Source organism: Takifugu flavidus, chromosome 14 (assembly GCF_003711565.1).
Source record: "Takifugu flavidus isolate HTHZ2018 chromosome 14, ASM371156v2, whole genome shotgun sequence".
Classification (NCBI taxonomy): Eukaryota; Metazoa; Chordata; class Actinopteri; order Tetraodontiformes; family Tetraodontidae; genus Takifugu; species Takifugu flavidus.
The window spans coordinates 11,506,218-11,524,384 of NC_079533.1; the positions used below are offsets into that span (position 1 = coordinate 11,506,218).

General features: G+C 44.5%; 2 protein-coding genes and 2 long non-coding RNA genes across 15 annotated transcripts in view; 2 read left to right on the forward strand and 2 right to left on the reverse strand.

Annotated features, from left to right (window-relative positions):
* On the reverse strand, nt 1–6,680 carry LOC130537612 (LIM domain kinase 1-like). Its single transcript, XM_057054530.1, has 15 exons — nt 6,478–6,680; nt 4,069–4,207; nt 3,460–3,569; nt 3,183–3,356; nt 3,014–3,119; nt 2,673–2,935; nt 2,411–2,600; nt 2,256–2,342; nt 2,019–2,150; nt 1,874–1,933; nt 1,720–1,785; nt 1,385–1,571; nt 1,227–1,282; nt 977–1,134; nt 1–651 (listed from the first exon to the last, which is right to left on the reverse strand). The coding sequence occupies exons 1-15, from the start codon at nt 6,519–6,521 to the stop codon at nt 174–176; spliced, it is 2,250 nt and encodes a 749-aa protein (XP_056910510.1). The 5' UTR covers nt 6,522–6,680; the 3' UTR covers nt 1–173.
* Nucleotides 2,028–8,665, forward strand: LOC130537631 (uncharacterized). Its single transcript, XR_008953668.1, has 2 exons — nt 2,028–2,196; nt 2,352–8,665. It is a non-coding gene; the product is annotated as an uncharacterized LOC130537631 (long non-coding RNA).
* elnb (elastin b) overlaps nt 7,188–18,167 on the reverse strand; it is a 14,879-nt gene continuing 3,899 nt past the window's right edge. For 4 of the 7 annotated variants that reach the window (XM_057054529.1, XM_057054528.1, XM_057054526.1 and 1 more), the window contains 35 exons: nt 18,068–18,088; nt 17,804–17,956; nt 16,399–16,470; nt 15,792–16,322; nt 15,520–15,582; nt 15,392–15,439; nt 15,269–15,331; nt 15,151–15,198; nt 14,991–15,053; nt 14,864–14,911; nt 14,566–14,733; nt 14,395–14,493; nt 14,266–14,298; nt 14,136–14,186; nt 13,644–13,808; nt 13,254–13,298; nt 13,079–13,171; nt 12,959–12,982; nt 12,675–12,719; nt 12,438–12,581; nt 12,203–12,313; nt 12,078–12,116; nt 11,924–11,980; nt 11,631–11,852; nt 11,482–11,532; nt 10,933–11,397; nt 10,828–10,854; nt 10,119–10,571; nt 9,977–10,000; nt 9,228–9,854; nt 9,006–9,071; nt 8,776–8,814; nt 8,667–8,690; nt 8,425–8,490; nt 7,188–8,335 (listed from right to left, as the gene is read on the reverse strand). In XM_057054529.1, coding sequence (XP_056910509.1) covers nt 8,292–8,335; nt 8,425–8,490; nt 8,667–8,690; nt 8,776–8,814; nt 9,006–9,071; nt 9,228–9,854; nt 9,977–10,000; nt 10,119–10,571; nt 10,828–10,854; nt 10,933–11,397; nt 11,482–11,532; nt 11,631–11,852; nt 11,924–11,980; nt 12,078–12,116; nt 12,203–12,313; nt 12,438–12,581; nt 12,675–12,719; nt 12,959–12,982; nt 13,079–13,171; nt 13,254–13,298; nt 13,644–13,808; nt 14,136–14,186; nt 14,266–14,298; nt 14,395–14,493; nt 14,566–14,733; nt 14,864–14,911; nt 14,991–15,053; nt 15,151–15,198; nt 15,269–15,331; nt 15,392–15,439; nt 15,520–15,582; nt 15,792–16,322; nt 16,399–16,470; nt 17,804–17,956; nt 18,068–18,088 — 4,292 coding nt within the window. In that variant the 3' untranslated portion in view covers nt 7,188–8,291. The remainder of the gene's footprint in view (nt 8,336–8,424; nt 8,491–8,666; nt 8,691–8,775; nt 8,815–9,005; nt 9,072–9,227; nt 9,855–9,976; nt 10,001–10,118; nt 10,572–10,827; nt 10,855–10,932; nt 11,398–11,481; nt 11,533–11,630; nt 11,853–11,923; nt 11,981–12,077; nt 12,117–12,202; nt 12,314–12,437; nt 12,582–12,674; nt 12,720–12,958; nt 12,983–13,078; nt 13,172–13,253; nt 13,299–13,643; nt 13,809–14,135; nt 14,187–14,265; nt 14,299–14,394; nt 14,494–14,565; nt 14,734–14,863; nt 14,912–14,990; nt 15,054–15,150; nt 15,199–15,268; nt 15,332–15,391; nt 15,440–15,519; nt 15,583–15,791; nt 16,323–16,398; nt 16,471–17,803; nt 17,957–18,067; nt 18,089–18,167) is intronic. The other 3 variants (XM_057054527.1, XM_057054525.1, XM_057054524.1) reach the window with 3 other exon arrangements.
* Nucleotides 11,241–16,075, forward strand: LOC130537629 (uncharacterized). Of its 6 annotated transcripts, none has more exons than XR_008953661.1 (11): nt 11,241–11,382; nt 11,624–11,799; nt 11,940–12,015; nt 12,212–12,602; nt 13,089–13,185; nt 13,266–13,331; nt 13,504–13,588; nt 13,656–13,775; nt 14,352–14,459; nt 14,561–14,736; nt 15,813–16,075. It is a non-coding gene; the product is annotated as an uncharacterized LOC130537629 (long non-coding RNA). The 6 variants fall into 6 exon arrangements; XR_008953665.1 differs by having other exon boundaries at nt 12,212–12,591; XR_008953664.1 differs by having other exon boundaries at nt 12,212–12,585.

The window sequence follows — 18,167 nt, forward strand, 5'->3', positions numbered from 1 at the left end:
TTTCAGTGTGCTGTCCATCTTTATTTTAGTCATAAATTCAGTTGTGGTCCAGTTTTCGTCGATACAGTAGAAACAATGGCTCAGTGAGCAGTAAGTGAGGAAATAAAAGGCACACATGTCTGGATTATTTGTTTTCATCCACCCAAAACTGGGTTGGGTGGATGTGCTTGCATTCAGAGCAATGAGCTGTCCTCAGTGCTTCTGTCCCACAGTGCACTGCATGTCCTGAGCCCATTGGACGGGCGGTGCAAAATCTGAGCGATGTCTTCTTGAGGTTGGTGTGATTGTGTTTTGTTTTGATTAGGTTCAGTCTTGTCTGACCTGCAACAAGTTGGATTTTTGTCCAGGGGATTTTTATCAGACCTCATCACATGGCTGTCTTGGGGATGTTGCTGTCCTAAATGGGATTCTGCTGTGTGATATTGATCCTGGATTTGACTGAGACGTTGAGGACCCTTGTCATCCGGGCTCCGTCTCTGTGGATGGGCTTGTTCCTGGGACCCAAGGGGTTCTTCCTGGTTGTGATTGTGGTCTTGGTGATTCCCCCAGAAGTTTTTACGAAGCTGCTCGAGCTCAGAGAGCAGAGACAGGCCGATGTCCAAGTGCATTAATAGGTTGTCAAGCCACTCCTGCAGCTTTGAAAAGGGAGGTCTGAAAGGATCAAGAGAACAAGAGTGTTCAATGGACATTGACGTTGTTTAACCGCAGGTCACCAAAGCTTCACAGTACATGCAACTGTTCACTCACACACTCACTTAGGGCGGTTTAGAGTGTCCATTCAATCTAATATATATGTTTTTGGACTCTGAGAGGAAACTGGAAAACATGGGGGCGACATGCAACCTCCTCTTAGGAAGACTGAAGCTAGAATTAAACCAGAAACCTTCTTCTCCTGAGGGCATGGCTGGTTTTACTCTGGTTTTACTCTTTTCTGGGGCTGTTTTTTGCACAAACAATACAACAAATACCGTCCTACCGATTCTCAGCGTCCATGTCACAGCAGAGGACAGCCAATGGTAGGAATGAAGAGGGACAGTCTGGGGTGTGGTACTGCTGCAGGAAACCGGCTACATTGAGGCTAAAATCATTTGCACGTGGAAGGTAGTCGGGGTCGGCGCTAACCCGTCCAATTATCTTAAAAAAGAGAGAGGGATGTGATGAGACGGTCAGAAGATTAACCTGTAGCCATCAGTGGAGGAACATCCTGCCTGACCACTGGCTCTTACCTCACATATCATGATTCCAAAGGAAAATATGTCCACCTTTTCGTCATAACTTTTCCCTGCAAGGCAGAGGAAGTGTGAGTCTTAGTTTTAGTGTTCTGCAATAACATTTGTTGGTTGTGTTTAGTGTCCATCCTTGTTCTAGATGTTTAGACGCTTGCCATTTATCATCTCGGGCGCCATCCAGTAGGGGTTTCCTACGACCGTGTAACGCTTCCTGCGGTCAGGTTTGCGGAGTTCTGACAGTGTTCCTTTCACCGGGCGTTCGAGAGAAGATGCTTTGCCCTTATTCTTCTCCTCCATCACCAGCCTGGCCAGCCCGAAATCTGCCACCACCACGGATTGGTTCTAACCAAAGCATGCCAAAAGAGTTTCTTCTTTTTGAGGATTTGGTCGATGCGTGATGTTTAGATATACTTCTATTGCAGCCATTTGCATTATTACTATTTTTGTTTGTCCGATTGTTATAATGAATGGGATAAAAGAACCGTTTTACCTCTCTGACCAGACAGTTGTGTGAGTTCAGATCTCGGTGGATAACGTTCATGGAGTGCAGATAGGCCTTACATGGAGAGTTTATATGAATTCAAGACAGTTGGTGCCTACATTTGAAATATATGCTTTATTTTGCATTAATGCCAGCGACTCACCATTCCAGCTGCAATGTCTTTGGCATAACCCACCCTTATTTTCCAGGGAAAGTCCTTATCCTGCAAGATTTGGAGGCAATATGAACAAACACATTACTGCGTCTAGCATTATTCCCAAAAGAGGTCTCTGAGAAACTTAGCCTACCATTTTCACAATTTTGTCTCTGAGAGTCCCTCCCTGGATGTATTCCGACACAAAGTTTATTCTTTTGTCTTTATAAAACAGCCCGATGAACTTCAAAACATTGGGATGGTCCAGACAGCGCATCACCTTCACCTGCAGAGATTAACAGCACCTGTGTTAATTCCTCAGCAAATAATATGTAAGTGCAAGTGTTTCCTTTGCTGTAAAGCCTTAAAGAGTCCCGCTGAAAACACAAACCTCCTTTAAGAACGTCTTCTGCGTCTCCTCATCAAACCTTATCAACTCCTTCATCACCATCACCTCCCCTGTCTCCTGATGTGTTACCTGGAGCAGGTCAGTGACAATGAAGGTTAAAATTCATCCACAATATTTAAAGGCAACAAATGTTGTACCTTGACAGCCTGTCCAAAGAAGCCCTTTCCCAGAACCTCTCCGTGTATGAGGTCCGAAGGCCTGAAGATGCGGTGAGCGCGTTCCCCAGAGTCTGCGCGAAGCGATTCGGATCGAACCATGTCTCTCTTCTGAGATATCAGCGAGAGCGCACCGGGGGACAGGGGACAATTGTCGATGCTGCAGCTGCGCCTGACAAAGACAACGGAGTCAGCAGAAGGTGGCTGTGGATGGTTCTGTAAAGAAAGCACAGTCCGCACGTACATAATATGTCTGGACCGCACTCCCATGCTTCCTCTGCGCTGCGAAGGCAAGGGGCTGATCCTGATTGGTTCGCTCTCCTGCCCGGGATTTGGTTCTTCTTCCAGACTGGGGAGTTTGTGGGTTGAACCAAGCTTCTCCGGGCCATCGGTGGAACTGCTGTTGTCGAGGGGATGGTCTGAGCCAGGGAGGTCGTCGGAAGACTGCGGGTTGTGCTCGATGGTCAGTTGAAGTGGTTTGGTTGTGTCCTGGATCACAAAGTTTATCTGGAGGAAAAGATGTGGCGCTATAGTCGTTCTTGCAGAGCTACCGTTAGCGTATGAGTCCTATCATATGAATCCTACCTCGTCTTGTGTAATGTTCCTGACAGGAATACCGTTAACCTCCAGTATCCGGTCCCCAGCATGCACGGATAGCAGCGCGTCGCTACTGAGGACAGCCGAGTCCAACCTGAGACGGTTTAAAGTTTAGGCGTGGCCGGAGGAACAGTGTGCCTGGGATACAGAGACTCACCTTGTGACCATGACAAGAGGACCCGTCTCCTGGCTGTGGTCAGTGGATATCATCAGGCCTCGCCGCCCACCTGCACAGGGAGGAAAGGACACCAGCGCCACCATGTGTGGACTTTTGGTGAGTGGAGAATCTGACCGCGAAGAAGACGCTACACCCTGACACAGACAGTTGCCACTGCAGAAAAGGGATTAAAGAGAGGGGAAAAATACGTGCTTGCTCTACTTTATGAATCATTTAACTGCAATCATGTACCTTCTTATTTTGATGTTGGGCTTACCAGTAGAGCTTGGTGTGTTCTACGAGTATGTAGCTATCTCCGTCTCCAATGAACATTTCGCAGCGCACACAAGTGAAACATTCTGGGTGGTATTTTTGCTCTCCAGCAACCTGTTTCAAAAAGGGGAACAGTCGGCGTATTGAGCTTAACCATCGGATCAAGTGCATTTTTTGCTATGAGAGTCTTCTAACAAGGCCTCTTAATACTGGAATGTTTTCAGATGATTTCCTGAGATATGAGCATTTTCTTTCACCACATGAGGAAACAAGAAGGCAGGAAGGCTTTGGATGCTTGGATAATGGGACAGCATCCTGAGGTCTGGAGAAGTGTTTCATTCTTGACAGACCAATTTCCATTGTGTGTAATCTACTTGTTTCTGATGCTCACTTGTAAGTTGAAACAAATGTTGGCTTCGAGGGATCGATTGAAATGCTATTTTTAAACGGTTTCACCAGCTATTGATCGGCTTACTACCATTGGCCATGTGCAGAGTTATGAATAGGCTCAAAAGTTTGTGGGCTTTGGTGTTCGCACTCTTTGAAAATACAAGATATAAATAGCTGCATGAAACATGCAACAGTTTCACAGCTGACTTTTACTGATTGTTACCATTACGAGTCCAGTTGTGACGGTCTCCTTGCAACCATGGCAGTGTTCCCCGAAACGGGCCCAGTAGTGCTTCTTGCAGAACAGCTGTCCCTCTTTTTCATAGTACCAGCGAGACAGGATACAGCTACATTCACAGCATCTGAAACCCAGAAGGATGTGGGGTCAAAAGGCTTTGCAAAACAATAAGATGAGAGGACGCAGGTTTAAATTTAGGCTGTAAAAGGAGACGTGCTACAGAAATGCAATACAGTAACATGAGCCCAATCGGTGACCGACACGCAACACTTCGGAGGAAAGTCGACCCGCTTGTTGGTTAAACACAGGCTCATGTTGAATGCAACCAGGTCGGCATTACTGTCAAACGTCATCTTCTGTAGCACCGATATCTCTTTGTGATTCCCTAATTAATTCCGAGCTCCGGGTGAGCATTGTTGGGGCTGCTGGCCTTGGAAGTGGCACTGCTGGGCCACTGCACTCATCTCAGGGAGTAACTGGACTTGGTGAAGCTGTTGTTTCACATCTCTAAAAAGCTTCTTCAGTTGTCAAATGGCTGGAGCCAGAGCTTGAATATAGCCCATTAGCCCATAGCCAATGACTATCATTAGCATGCTAGTCATTAGTTAAAAGAAGCCTTTTGGAGAAGAGACAAAACATCTACAAGGCTATTAACCAAGTCCAACTGCTCCCTGAGATCAGCTTTGGATAACCTTGACCTGGATGAATGATAACCGGACATGGACTGCTGGATTTTGTTTTAAATTTGAGCAGCCTCAGTCTGGAGGTACTGACTTCCGGATATATCCAGCGTCCCTTCCCAAATGAGACATGGAGAGTCACTGATGGGTCATGTCTTGACAAAACATAGATTTAATTAGAGGCACTAAAGGCCTAAGTGTTGAAACAAAAATACCAGCATTTCCACAGATGCTTCTCGTTTCCTCATTGTCTTCATATTTTCCTTTCAATCCTTCAAAACTATCTCTCTGGTTCCTACCAAATGCAGAATAACACCTCTGTTGAACAGAAAAGCTACTTCCTTATCTACAGCCAGAGAGGGAGGTGACTTCCTGACATGGTACAGCTCCATGTTCCCCAGCTGTTAATGGCACGCAGCTTTTACAATAGGGATTGAAAACCGCGGCCTTGCTATTGTGACAGAGGGGGGAAAGAACTAAGAGCTGAATATGAATGGCTTCAATCAGGTTTGTAGGGGAACACATTTTTTCCTTTGTCACACAACATCAACTTCAGCGAACTCAATGTTTTCTGAGTAATTCAGTTAAAATACCAGGTTCTCGGTGGAGGTAATTGCCACAGTGCCTGTTTAGCATCACTTCAGTCAAGTAAATACACTTACCGACAGGAAGTTTTGTCTGCCCCTGCGTCTGCCGCGGTATTATAGGAAACGCCGCAAGGCCCATTAGTCCAGCTGATCATCATTTTTACTGCGGAAATAACTAGGTAATGAATGCATTGCATAGCTGATTTGTTTAGACCTTCTGTCTGTGTTATTGTGCCACCAGCAATGGAGGTGGAACTCTTCATCCACATCTGCAATTATGCCTGAACATCTGGCAGTGAACATCACCTATGCCATTCATCCGGAGTGTGTATTATTGTTACCGGTCTCCTTTTATTTCTCTATTTTTATATGCTGCTTATTAGTTTTAGGCACTGGTGACTTGGTTTATAGTTATTTTAGGTACATTACAATATCCATGTAATTTAATAAACATTGATACCCAGCACACAAGAGTAACAGAATTATTTTATAGTTTAGGGGGCGATTTAGTGACGATGTATTACACTTTGTTAATATAACAAAAATAGATGATAATTATTTTGTAATAGTACCTTTTATTCGGATTGGAATGGGATTGTAACATATCACTTTTGGAATGCCTCAGGAAATCTCTTAAGCGCAGGGTACTATTGTATCCACAGATAGACATTGAAGCCATTTAAACCACCTATTTAAGAATGATCTGATATCTGTCAAACACTGGACGTGGACACATTAAAGCCCAGCTGCTGTCACGGAAGACAACATGCAAGGTCAAATGTCAAGAGTCTGCTGTGTTCTCACGCTACAATTTCCTCTGTTTTTCTGCTGAACTGTCTTATAAACTCAGTCGTTTTTAATCACATGTGTTTTTAATGGCTTTGGTCTGAAGGGGATATGGTCCCAGTGGGTTTATGTAAGTGAAAATAGGCCGGTCGATGACTTTATCCATTTTTCTCGCATGGCTTCACAAACAATGCTACGTGTTCATGTGAAAGGAGAATAGGGCTAACTCATAGCGGCTGTCATGCTTTGAGGAAGTACCGTTGAAAACAGTTAACTTTCATGCACTTTCTTTTGCTTCGTCCAAGTAAACACACACACATTCCGCCAACTGTCGCTCTTACCGTCCCTTCATCCCCCTGCGAAACCTCTGGTCCCGTCGTGACATGCTCGCCTCTCGGTTCACTGGCCGATCAGGAGAGATCCACCCAGTTTGAGAGAGGTTATTAGCTGCATCTGTTCACGGGAAGATCCGGCATGTATTCCGCTGTTGCTGTTAGCAGAGCTTTCTCTTTCTCTCTCTCTCTCTCTCTCTCTTGCTCTCTATCTTCATGGGCTCAGAGGCTTCCTGTGTATTCGAGTTCTAACGTGCAAGATATCTTGGCGAGAGAAAACTCTGACCTACTGACTCCACACCAAGGCTCCCCCTACTGGTTGTTGGGAAACTCATCCGTCCCAGCAGCTACTCGACGTGTGCAGATCTCAGCAAGACAGATTTACACTGCTCCAGAGGCTTCCTACAGTGGTGGTGTTTCCAAGTGCTGGAACACATGTGTTTGAAATGAGCCTTGTTCCTGTCATCGCATACGTAATCTCTTTATGAACGCTCCAATTACTGCACCGTCATGACCTGACAGTAAAGCCCTCTATTCATCGCGCATAACGAACAATAGAGAGCTCATTTAAAGCACTAGAGTTAAAACTCAGGTTGCCTGCTTCTCTTTTTAAACGTGACCAGACGGAAATTAAAGATTCGTCATTGTAACAATCTAAATTTCACCACTTTCTGCATGTTAAAAATACAGTAGTTACGTCACTTAAATAAGGAACACAATTTTGTTAAAGGCAACTTCTTTATTTTAGACAGCGTTGTCTCGATGAATACAAAAGTGCAATAATTTCCTCTATCACGCGTTGAAGACAGATGTTTAAAACTCAAGTTGAACACAACACAACAGAGACGAGTTAAAGTTCAGTTGAATGAAGGGACTCGCTGCAAATGACCCAACAAACGACATGTTTACACGTATTTGAGGAAAATGTAGTAAACAGGGTTAGAGTTAGCACTTCTCTTTATAGTACTGTTAAAAGTCACACCCACAATATCATAGTCAAACATTTAATGTCATAAATGCATCGAGTTTTTTTGCTTTTAATAGCTTAATTTATAAAGACTAGCAAACATGAACACCCCCCCCATGGAAAAAACAAAACAAGAAGGCAAAATAAAAAGCCTATTCAATTGCCATCATGACCTTCGATCACCTCATATTTAATTTGGATAATTTCTTCATCGAATGCATCATTGGAATAATGAAAATTAAAAAAAATTACATGTTAAATAAAAGTTAACATCAATATTTATTACTGAAATTCAGCTACAATACAACAGTGCCTCTAAATTTGCAAAGTGTGGCAGAATATCACGAGTGTTAACAGTCGCAGATCATCGGGCCCCTCGCGCCTGAGCACAATTATAATGCTTTTCTGAAATCAGATAAAGACCGTCCAGCCTGACATGCCACACAGATTCCACTTGTGAAGACTCTTTTGTTGCATTTACCCCAAAATAGCTTCTGTCTTTGTCTCTGTAGAATCATCTGGACCGATATATTGTTACACTGTAAGCCTAATAAATACAGGAGACCCGACAAGGTGAGACCTTGCAGAATGTTTAGAAAGCGTAGTGTTGGCATGCACACAGGTCCGAAGGAGCCATCGCCCACAGAAGTATAGATTACGTGGCCATGTTTTAAAAGTAGTCTTTGATTGCAGGCTGGGAGTTGTTGATCTTCAAAAGTTTCATGTATAAAATTGATCTGGAATGTGCTGAAGGTTTAACTGCAATGATTACAAGACATTTACCATTTGGGTTAATGCAATAGCACCGCTTTTTTTTTTTTCTTCAATGAGGTCGCTTCCTTTCTGTTGGTCTCTCTTACTTCCTCCTCCGGCCGCAGTATTTACCCTGACAGCCCACACCTAAACGCAAGACACAGACAATTGTTGTTCACTTATGAAACACAAGTGATGTTGCATATTACTTGTTCTGTTGCAAAGTAGTCATTTACCTCTGTTGCCTCCAGGTCCCAGTATAGCCTGGAGCGCTGCATATTTGGCTGCCTTCTGTGCTATGGCTGAGGGACACACATGTAAAACACATATTATTCTTACTCTGGGGCTACAGTAATATCATTGTATGATAGATTTTAAAGGCATAGACATTTTAACACAAAAATGGGCTTTTTATATTTCTCTGCATTATGGTCACTACAATATGAAATAAAATGCATGCTTATGATTTGTTACTCACATTTCTGTCCATCTCCTACAGACCCTAAAAAAAGTTTCATTTCAGTATTTGGAAAAATCAGGGGAAATTTCTAAAATTGCAGTTTTTAAGTGTAATAATCATCGCTTACCTGGATATTGCCCTCCGCCGTAGCCTGGACCGACGCCCCCTGTTGGTGAAACAGGCCCATTACAGCCAACATCACTGTGACGCGTCTCTACTCCCACCACTAGGGTGCAGTGTTTTCCTTAAAGTGGTCTAAATATTAAAAGTTACGTGCCGGTGCACTGATATTCTCACGCCAAATGATTGCATCATAATATTCATTATTTTATACTACGTTAATTATTTTATACTGACCTTGTGAGCCCCCTCCCACTCCTGGTCCTGTTAGTATAGTGCCGCTGGCACCTCCTATTCCTCCTCCTGCATCAGATAGATGGTTGCAGATAAGTTTAAATTACAAAAGAGTTTCTATCTTTTAAAATACAGATTAAACAGATCATTTTATTGGCAGCGACAGTATAAATGTACAAAAGTAAGCATCATTAAGATGTATTATTTTTGTATAGTGTATATTACCTGGTCTGTAACCAGTTCCTCCTAATGATGAACCATAGCCAGGTTTAGGAGGCTTCCCACTCCCCAGTGCTTGTCCACCGGGTCCAAACCCACCAGAACCAATTCCAGTGCTTCCTGGACCAAAGCCGCCAGTCCCAGCACCTCCTGGGCCAAAGCCACCGGTTCCAGCACCTCCTGGGCCATAGCCACCGGTTCCAGCACCTCCTGGGCCAAAGCCACCGGTTCCAGCACCTCCAGGACCAAAGCCACCGGTTCCAGCACCTCCTGGGCCAAAGCCACCGGTTCCAGCACCTCCAGGACCAAAGCCACCAGTTCCAGCACCTCCTGGGCCAAAACCACCGGTTCCAGCACCTCCTGGTCCAAAGCCACCGGTTCCAGCACCTCCTGGTCCAAAGCCACCGGTTCCAGCACCTCCTGGACCAAAGCCACCAGTTCCAGCACCTCCTGGACCAAAGCCACCGGTTCCAGCACCTCCTGGACCAAAGCCACCAGTTCCAGCACCTCCTGGACCAAAGCCACCGGTTCCAGCACCTCCTGGGCCAAAGCCACCGGTTCCAGCACCTCCTGGACCAAAGCCACCAGGTCCCACTCCAGCAGGACCACCTCCGGTGCCTCCTCCTAAAACTCCTGACAGAAACAGTTCAATGACCACAGTTTTACTCCACACACACACACACACACACACACACACACACACACACACACACACACACACACACACACACATAAAGCCTTTAAGGGCCCCTCACCTGTTCCATATCCTGCTCCATAACCTGGGTTGAAAACAATGTTCATTCATTATTGTAAATGTACTGTAAATATATGCAAGAGTGATGCCACCATCAACACACTTAGTATTGGTATCGCAGTTATTATGATGTCAATAATTACCGGATTTAGATTTAATTTTTCCTACACCTCCAGGTCCAAACCCGCCTGTTGCTATGCCAGCACCACCTGGTCCAAAGCCTCCAGGTCCTGTACCAGCGCCTCCTGGTCCAAAGCCTCCAGGTCCTGTACCAGCTCCTCCAGGTCCAAAGCCTCCAGTTCCCGTTCCTGTACCACCTGGTCCAAAGCCTCCTGGTCCAACACCTCCTGGTCCAAAGCCTCCAGGTCCTGTACCAGTTCCTCCTGGTCCGAAGCCTCCAGGTCCTGTACCAGCTCCTCCTGGTCCGAAGCCTCCGGGTCCTGTACCAGCTCCTCCTGGTCCGAATCCTCCTGTTCCTATGCCAGCTCCTCCTGGTCCAAAGCCTCCAGTTCCCGTTCCTGTACCACCTGGTCCAAAACCACCAGGTCCATATGTACCAGGCCCAGTTCCTGTGGCACCAGGTCCTACTGCTGTACCTAGTTTAAGTATAAAAATACAACATGATCATAGTGCAGCTATTTACTCAGTAATATTGAGATCATCCTGGAGTTTTATGGTTTGTTTCTTTCACTAAAACCTTTTCAGGAAGTGATATTTAAGCAATATTTTACATTCAATATTACACTGGAACGGCAGAGGAAGTGACATCATTATACACCAGTGTTACATCCTGTAAGGTATAAAATTTAATTTGTATAGCCACATCTATACAAAACAGAACGAGTTCCTAACCTTGTCCAAAGCCAGCTCCACCATAGCCTGTAACAAAAAATACCTCATATTTAAAAAACAAACATATAAGATAATGAAATGCTACTTTTCCTGTTTAACTCTTACCTGATTTGGATGGTTTATTCTTGCCCAGTCCTTGCCCACCAGGAGTATAAATACCAGGCCCAGTCCCTGCTCCTCCTGGTCCATAGCCACCTGGTCCTGTGCTGGGCCCATATCCACCGGGTCCGATGCCACCTGGTCCATAACTACCACCACCGGTCGCGCCAGGACCAATCCCACCTGGGCCAAATCCTCCTGGGCCTGTGCCAATACCACCAGTGCCAGGTCCATAACCACCTGGTCTAGTTCCACCTGGTCCATAACTACCGCCGCTGGTAGTGCCAGGACCAATCCCACCTGGTCCAAAGCCTCCTGGTCCAACACCTCCTGGTCCAAAGCCTCCTGGTCCAACACCTCCTGGTCCAAAGCCTCCTGGCCCAAAGCCTCCTGGCTGAGAACCAGCTCCGCCTGGTCCTGTCCCGTAGACACCAGGCCCTATCCCAGTACCAGCAGGTCCTGCTCCATAATCTAAAAAAAAAAAACAATTCTTAAGATTTATCCAAAATATATTTCTGTTGTGTTTATGATTATATCTCTCAGCTATTGTCATACATTTAGGTGGTTTGCCATTTCCCTGTCCCAGACCTGGACCGTATCTTGTACCTAATTAACGGGGCATTCAAAATACACAATTAGCATAATAACATGAGAAATTAAATATTTAAACTGATGCATCTGGTTTTGTTTCACACAGCACGTACCACCAGGGCCCACCCCAACACCGTATCCTCCAGGGCCTCTACCAAGTCCTCCTAGACCACCTGCTACACCTCCTGGACCAACACCCCCAATTCCAAGGGCACCTCCAGGACCAACACCTCTGCCTCCGTAGCCTCCTGGTCCAGTACCATAGCCGCCAGGACCAGTTCCGTAAGTGCCAGGTCCAACTCTACCTTGGCCTAATGCACCAAGGGCCCCATAAACTGTTGAAAGAATGTACAAATTTGGAAAAATGTAGAAGAGACTTAAGAATGCTAATGGAAGTTTTTTGAACCTTTGCCCGGTTTTAGTGCTCCTGGACCCACTCCAGCCCCGGTGGGGTAACGTATGCCTAAAGGGGGAAAAGACACATGCAGATGAAACTGTGTAGGAATGTTTGATTCATTTGACTTGATTTAGATCAAATTATAATGATCATGATGGCAAACCTCCAGTTGGTAAAATTCCAAATGCACCAGCACCATAGTCTAAAATAAATACAAACAACATCATTGTAATATGACTGTGTTGGCTTAGGGCAAAAAATCTAAAGAAACACGTGCACATAACTGACTTTTTCCAGGTTTAAGGCCTCCTACTCCACCGGCTCCAAGTGGCAAACCTCCTGCCCCAAGTGCTGGACCTCTTCCCCCACTACCTCCTACAGCCACTCCACCACCTGGACCTACACCCCCAATGGTGGACCCGCCAGGGACGTTTAATTAACAAACATAATCAAACATAACAGATAATGTCCAGAGATAACAATGGTGTTTTCTGTGTGTCCCCTAGTCTCAAATATGCATTACCTGGTCTAACTCCAGTTCCAGCTGTAGGAGTCCCACCTGTTCCCCCTGCTGCTCCTGTAGGTCCTCTGGATCCGGTGCGATCTCTGTCTCCATCAGGACCTCCATCCCCGTCTCCTTCACCTGGGGTGTCACCTCTGGGGACACCTAGGTACAAGTCAGTAGATGGTGTTTTTTTTAAAAAGCAATTGCAAATGTTTGGTTGTTAATCTTGTTAATTTATCATTTGTATTGGTGTACCTGGGGGTCTGAGAGGCCTAGCTCCAGGTAAGGTCCCACCATCACCTTCAAAATTAGGAGAAATTTTAAGAAATGTCAGCAAACTTTTTGGGTTAGGGTTAGGGTTAGGGTTAGGTTAGGGTTAGGGTTAAAAAATTACTATTATGCGGTCTAACAACCAAGTAGCTGTCTTGGAGTTTGAGAGGATGAACAGAAAAAGGAAGAAATCATCACTTTGTCCTCATTAAGAGGTGATTTAAATTTGAAGATGTGGTGTTTGCAGACAAACATGGTTAAAAACTGACCTGGCACCTCAGTTCCATTAGCTCCTGGTGTATAAAGAGAGACAGAAGTTAAAAATGAAAAGACACATTTTACTAAGAGAGCCGGTATTTTAACAGATTCATAAATAAAACATCTGCTACCTGGTTTTAGTGCAATGATGGGGATTCCTGTCCCCCCCAAGCCATCTCCATCACCTCCTGCACCCACTGGTCTGCCAGTTACACCAAGGCCTCCTATTTATAAAAAAGTCCCAAAAGCAATTTTTGCATTACAACATTTTATACATCATGTCAAATTGTCAAGAGTTAATCATACCGTCTCCTCCAGAACTTCCGGACCCCTCAATTACGCTGCCGTCACCTGCAAACAGAGCCGCATTCACAACATTAACAGGTGAAAGTGATGTGATATGCTACATATCATATATATGCTTGGGATTTAAATACGCACAAGCTCAATAAAAATGTTTTTTTAGCTAATTTAGTTCCCTTCTGTTCCCGGCCTCCAGAGTTTTTAAGGAATTTTCGCATCGACTAAAGTTTTTTTGTCCCATGTATGACAACAGTGTAGACTGACCATCTGATCCAGAAGATGGCGTTCCTCCTGTGGGTGCAGGCCGTCCTCCCGATCCAGCAGTTGCAGATACTTATGTAAACTTCAATTCATCATAATATTCGTTCTTAATGTTTTAAAACACAAGCTCACCACTTTGTCCAGTTGTGCCTCTGCTGCCGGTGCCGTTCACTGACGTGCCAGGGCTGGTACCTGCCCCAACGGGGCTGGTTCTAGTACCGGGTCCAGTGGTAGCTCCTCCAGTGCCAGTTCCCCCAGAACCAGGTACAACCCCAGGTACAACACCACCAGAGGAGTCTGGAGTTCAGAATGGATACAATTTGTTAAATTCAGGAAATAAATATTTCACATAAGTTGCATCAGCAAATACGTTATTATAATCCATATATATTTTAAAATGCTAACTGCTCCTAAGAGTAAGAGGACAAAGTAATTCCGGGAACCTCCCCGTTGCTGTAATTCCTATTTCCACCAATAGGGGTCAATAAAGGGACGGATCAAAATGTTGGCGCAATAAATATGATTTAGATTTCTGACCCAGTTTAAATCTCAGCTTGAACTAAAATACTCATAACGTAATATTCTGTGTGTGGTTGTAGAAATACAGTTTATTCAGCTACACACCTCTACCAGGTACAACTCCAGCTGCTCCAACAGATCCTGTTGAGCCGTAGCCTAAAAGAAGATTTACTTCAAATAAATTTGCTTTTTACTCCCATCCTTCAATAAAAAAAGACATAAATACATGTAATACCATATTTAGCAGGTTTCAATCCAGAGCCATATCCTGCAATAAAAATAATTAATGAAGTTTACAGTTTATCCTTTTTTTAAATTTAGACAGCAGATGATCCTGGCTATAACTTAATATTGCTTCCTAAACCTGGTCCATATCCAGCTCCTGGTCCATAACCAACCCCAGGGCCGTATCCACCAGGTCCAAATCCAGTACGTCCAGGCAGAACTCCACCAGCAGGAAGTCCTAATAGGAAGACAAATAGGTATTTTTACCTCCATTAGAAGCTTAAACTATTGTCTTCATCAACCAGCTAACCTCCAGGTCCAAAGCCAACACCACCAGCATTAGGGCCAACTCCTAATCCAGGACCATAACCAGTTCCTCCTGGGCCAATGCCAGCACCGCCAGGACCAATACCACCAACAGAACCAGGTCCAGCACCAATGCCAAGCACTCCTCCAAGGCCTCCAGCTGCAGCAATGCCTGGTGAGGTTAATGATCAGAAACGCTCATGTTTCACAACTCCGTCTATAAAACATTTTACAATCTCAGATGCTTGATGCACTTGTGCATCAACATTATAATAGAGGTTTGTCGGAGTGTGTGTCTTTACCGTATTTAGCGGCTACTTTGGCTGGACTTTTATTGGCTTTTCCCACACCTGTATTTTAAAGAATAGGTTTATACCTTATACTCGTACGTACAGATGGTTTACTATGTTTTCTGTTTGCATTATATACCTAATTTTGGTGAAATGAGAGGGTAACCACGGATAACTCCAGGCAATGGCTGCCCGCGACCATCTAAAATGAAACATTTATGACGGAGATAATCGTTGTGTAAAATACTGGATCTCTGCCATGAATATTTTCAGCGAGGATGGAGCCTCAGGACACTCACTGCTTGTGCCTCCTGGTCCGATGCCACCTTGTCCAAGCACTCCAGCTCCTGTGAACAAAAAGGCATAAAGTTTTATTCCAGGCATTTTTTTTCCAGGGTTCAAAGCTCATTAGCGCACCATTTTGAGTTCCAAGTCCAGATCCTATAGCCACCCCAGGCAGAATTCCACGGCCTCCAAACGCTTAAAAAGAAAGAAACCTAAATATCTCTATTTTTCATGACTTATGTTCTGCTCACTTACCTTGGCCTGGTACGTAGCCACCTTGGTAGGGTCCAGGCATCACAATTCCTGAAACATTCAGTGTTTGTACTTGATTTTTTTTCTTTATCAGCTGAATATTGTTTTAAAAGTCTTGTTTTAGACTTTACCAGGAAGTTTTGATGCTTTCCCACCAGTTGTTCCTCCAGTACCTCCACCAGTCTGTGGCAGCACTGGGATTGAAACAGGATAAATCATCTGATAAAAACTATGTTGGAATATGAGTATTAAACACATTTTAATAATAATGATACTGCATTTTCAAATATTAATTTACAATGTATATCTGAACAGAACATGTTTGATTCCTATCTTAGATTTAATGTTTGCTTTTTATATATATGTGTTAATTTTTTCAAATAACTTGAATCACATTATTTACCTCCCCCAGGACCGAGTCCAGTCCCTCCGGGTCCGACTCCTGCACCACCAGGCCCAAATCCTGTTCCTCCAGGTCCAACTCCTGCACCACCAGGCCCAAACCCTGTTCCACCTGGGCCAACTCCTGCACCACCAGGTCCAAACCCAGTTCCTCCAGGTCCAACTCCTGCACCACCAGGCCCAAACCCTGTTCCACCAGGGCCAACTCCTGCACCACCAGGCCGGAATCCTGTTCCACCAGGGCCAACTCCTGCACCTCCTGGACCAAATCCTTGTCCACCAGGCCCAAACCCTGTTCCTCCTGGTCCGAATCCTGTTCCACCAGGCCCAATGCCTGCACCACCAGGCCCGAATCCTGTTCCACCAGGCCCAATGCCTGCACCACCAGGCCCGAATCCTGTTCCACCAGGCCCAATGCCTGCACCACCAGGCCCGAATCCTGTTCCACCAGGCCTTACTCCTGACCCTCCAGGTCCAAATCCTGCACCACCAGGCCCATAGCCAGTTCCCCCAAGTGAAGTTCCAGCTCCACCTAAGATAAAACAATTCATAATTTAGTCATTCTAGTAATTAAAAACTATCTGCTATCCATTAGTAGCCAGAAATACCTGTTTTAGGAGGTTTCAGTCCACTTCCTGGGTATTGACCGGCACCGCCTGGTCCATAACCTCCATAACCACCTGAACCAGGGCAGAGGCTTGATTGACACATATAAAAAACACAAATACACGTAGTAGAACAATTCTCCTCTGATCCTCCTACCTGTTGACTGAGGCACTTTATAACCTAAAATTTAAACCTACTTTATTGCAAACAACTCACTACTTAACTTGTAACTATTAGGGCTCCAGGCCTTCGGTCTGAGAAAGCTTAATTAGTTCTTCCCATGCTTGCTTTTATCAGAATACACTATGTCACACAATAATTAATTCAACATGTCGTCTGCTCCACCCTTTGGTAACTCTATACATATACGATGGCTGCCTTAGAGATTATAAGGATTATCTTATACTCAAAGGTTTTGAAAGCTTGATTGAAGTGTGCTTGTTTGACTTTTAAATCTCTTACAGGGTTTGAGTGTGATTGTGTCAGAAAGAGGCAGACAAGGAAGAAAAGCCTGTGTGAGAAAAGAGGAAAAACAACCAAGATCTAAAAATTATTGCCAGATCAATCTATAAATTAAATTCTCTAACCCCACTCAAAGGAATGCAGATGAGACATAGATATATACGATTTTAGGTCCAGTCTTTCTTTTGGCAGCTTTTTTTGGCAGCAAAGTTTATATTTTTTTCTACAGATGGGGTGTAATTACCATTCTCTTGGGTTGGACAGGCGAACCAGGATGGATTCTCAGAGAAGACAATGCAAAAACATGCTAGCTGCAGTCAGATAGGCGTAGCAAGTACCATTCATTGGACAGAGAAGCCCAGATTTTAGTAAATTTAAAGGGTGATACATGACTTGGTCCTCACTGACCTAGTTTCCAAACATTGATATAGTACTTGGATTTTAAAAGGTTACACAGAAAAAGCAAAAGCTTAACCTCTAAAGATTAATTTGGATACTATCAGCCTCGTTCCTCATCCTGCACTGCACTGGCAGCATGCACGTTTGAGGTATGACAAACAGAGTGGCCTGAAATTCCAAAGTAAATTAGTCCCTTTGGCTGACGTAATGCCTTCCAACATTTATCAGAGAGCTGCCATGCCTGAAACATTAGCCTTTATCACTGTATGTGTGTTCCTAAGGGAAAGTGGCCTCAAAGTAGGTTATATGCTCACGGTAATCAGGAAGTGAAATAATGGTACACGTATGTAAGCCATATCCTGCTGCTTTAAACTGAATACATGAACAATATTTATGGTGCAGAAGAACAAACTTCCACTTATTGTAAAGCTCACATAAAGGAAGTGACAACTGGTGGTTCTGTTTTGGGACTAAGTTAACGTATAATTGTTGGGCTGGGCCTGTTTGTTGAGTGTCAAAGAGACAGAGGGTTTTTGTGCTCCATACCTGTGCCTTGGCCACCTGGACCAACACCTCCGGGCCCAGTTCCATAGTTTCCAGCACCACCTGGTCCAAAACCACCTGGTCCAATTCCTCCTCCAGTACCTCCCGGTCCTGTACCAAAGCCTCCTAACACTCCCCCAAGATTGCCGTAACCCCCTCCATAGACAACAGTAATGCAAAAAAGTCATTATGTGACACTGAAGGCTTATTCCTGCACAGCGGGTTTGTAAATGTTTGTAAATGATCCATCCTGAACAGGACTCTTACCTGTTTTTGGAGGTTTTCCACCTGTAAAGGAAAAGCAGTTAATAAAAGAGTCATCATATTTACAGTAACAACAAGTCTGTAGATGTTAACATCCTCATTT

What these genes read in the sequence shown, in the direction of transcription:
- LOC130537612 (XM_057054530.1), bottom strand. Translation starts at nt 6,521, where the DNA reads ATGTCACGACGGGACCAGAGGTTTCGCAGGGGGATGAAGGGACG. An exon ending in ACAACTGTCTGGTCAGAGAG is followed by an intron (nt 1,572 to 1,719) that starts GTAAAACGGTTC and finishes TGCTTTGGTTAG; the next exon opens with AACCAATCCGTGGTGGTGGC. An exon ending in TTGGAATCATGATATGTGAG is followed by an intron (nt 1,135 to 1,226) that starts GTAAGAGCCAGT and finishes CTCTTTTTTAAG; the next exon opens with ATAATTGGACGGGTTAGCGC.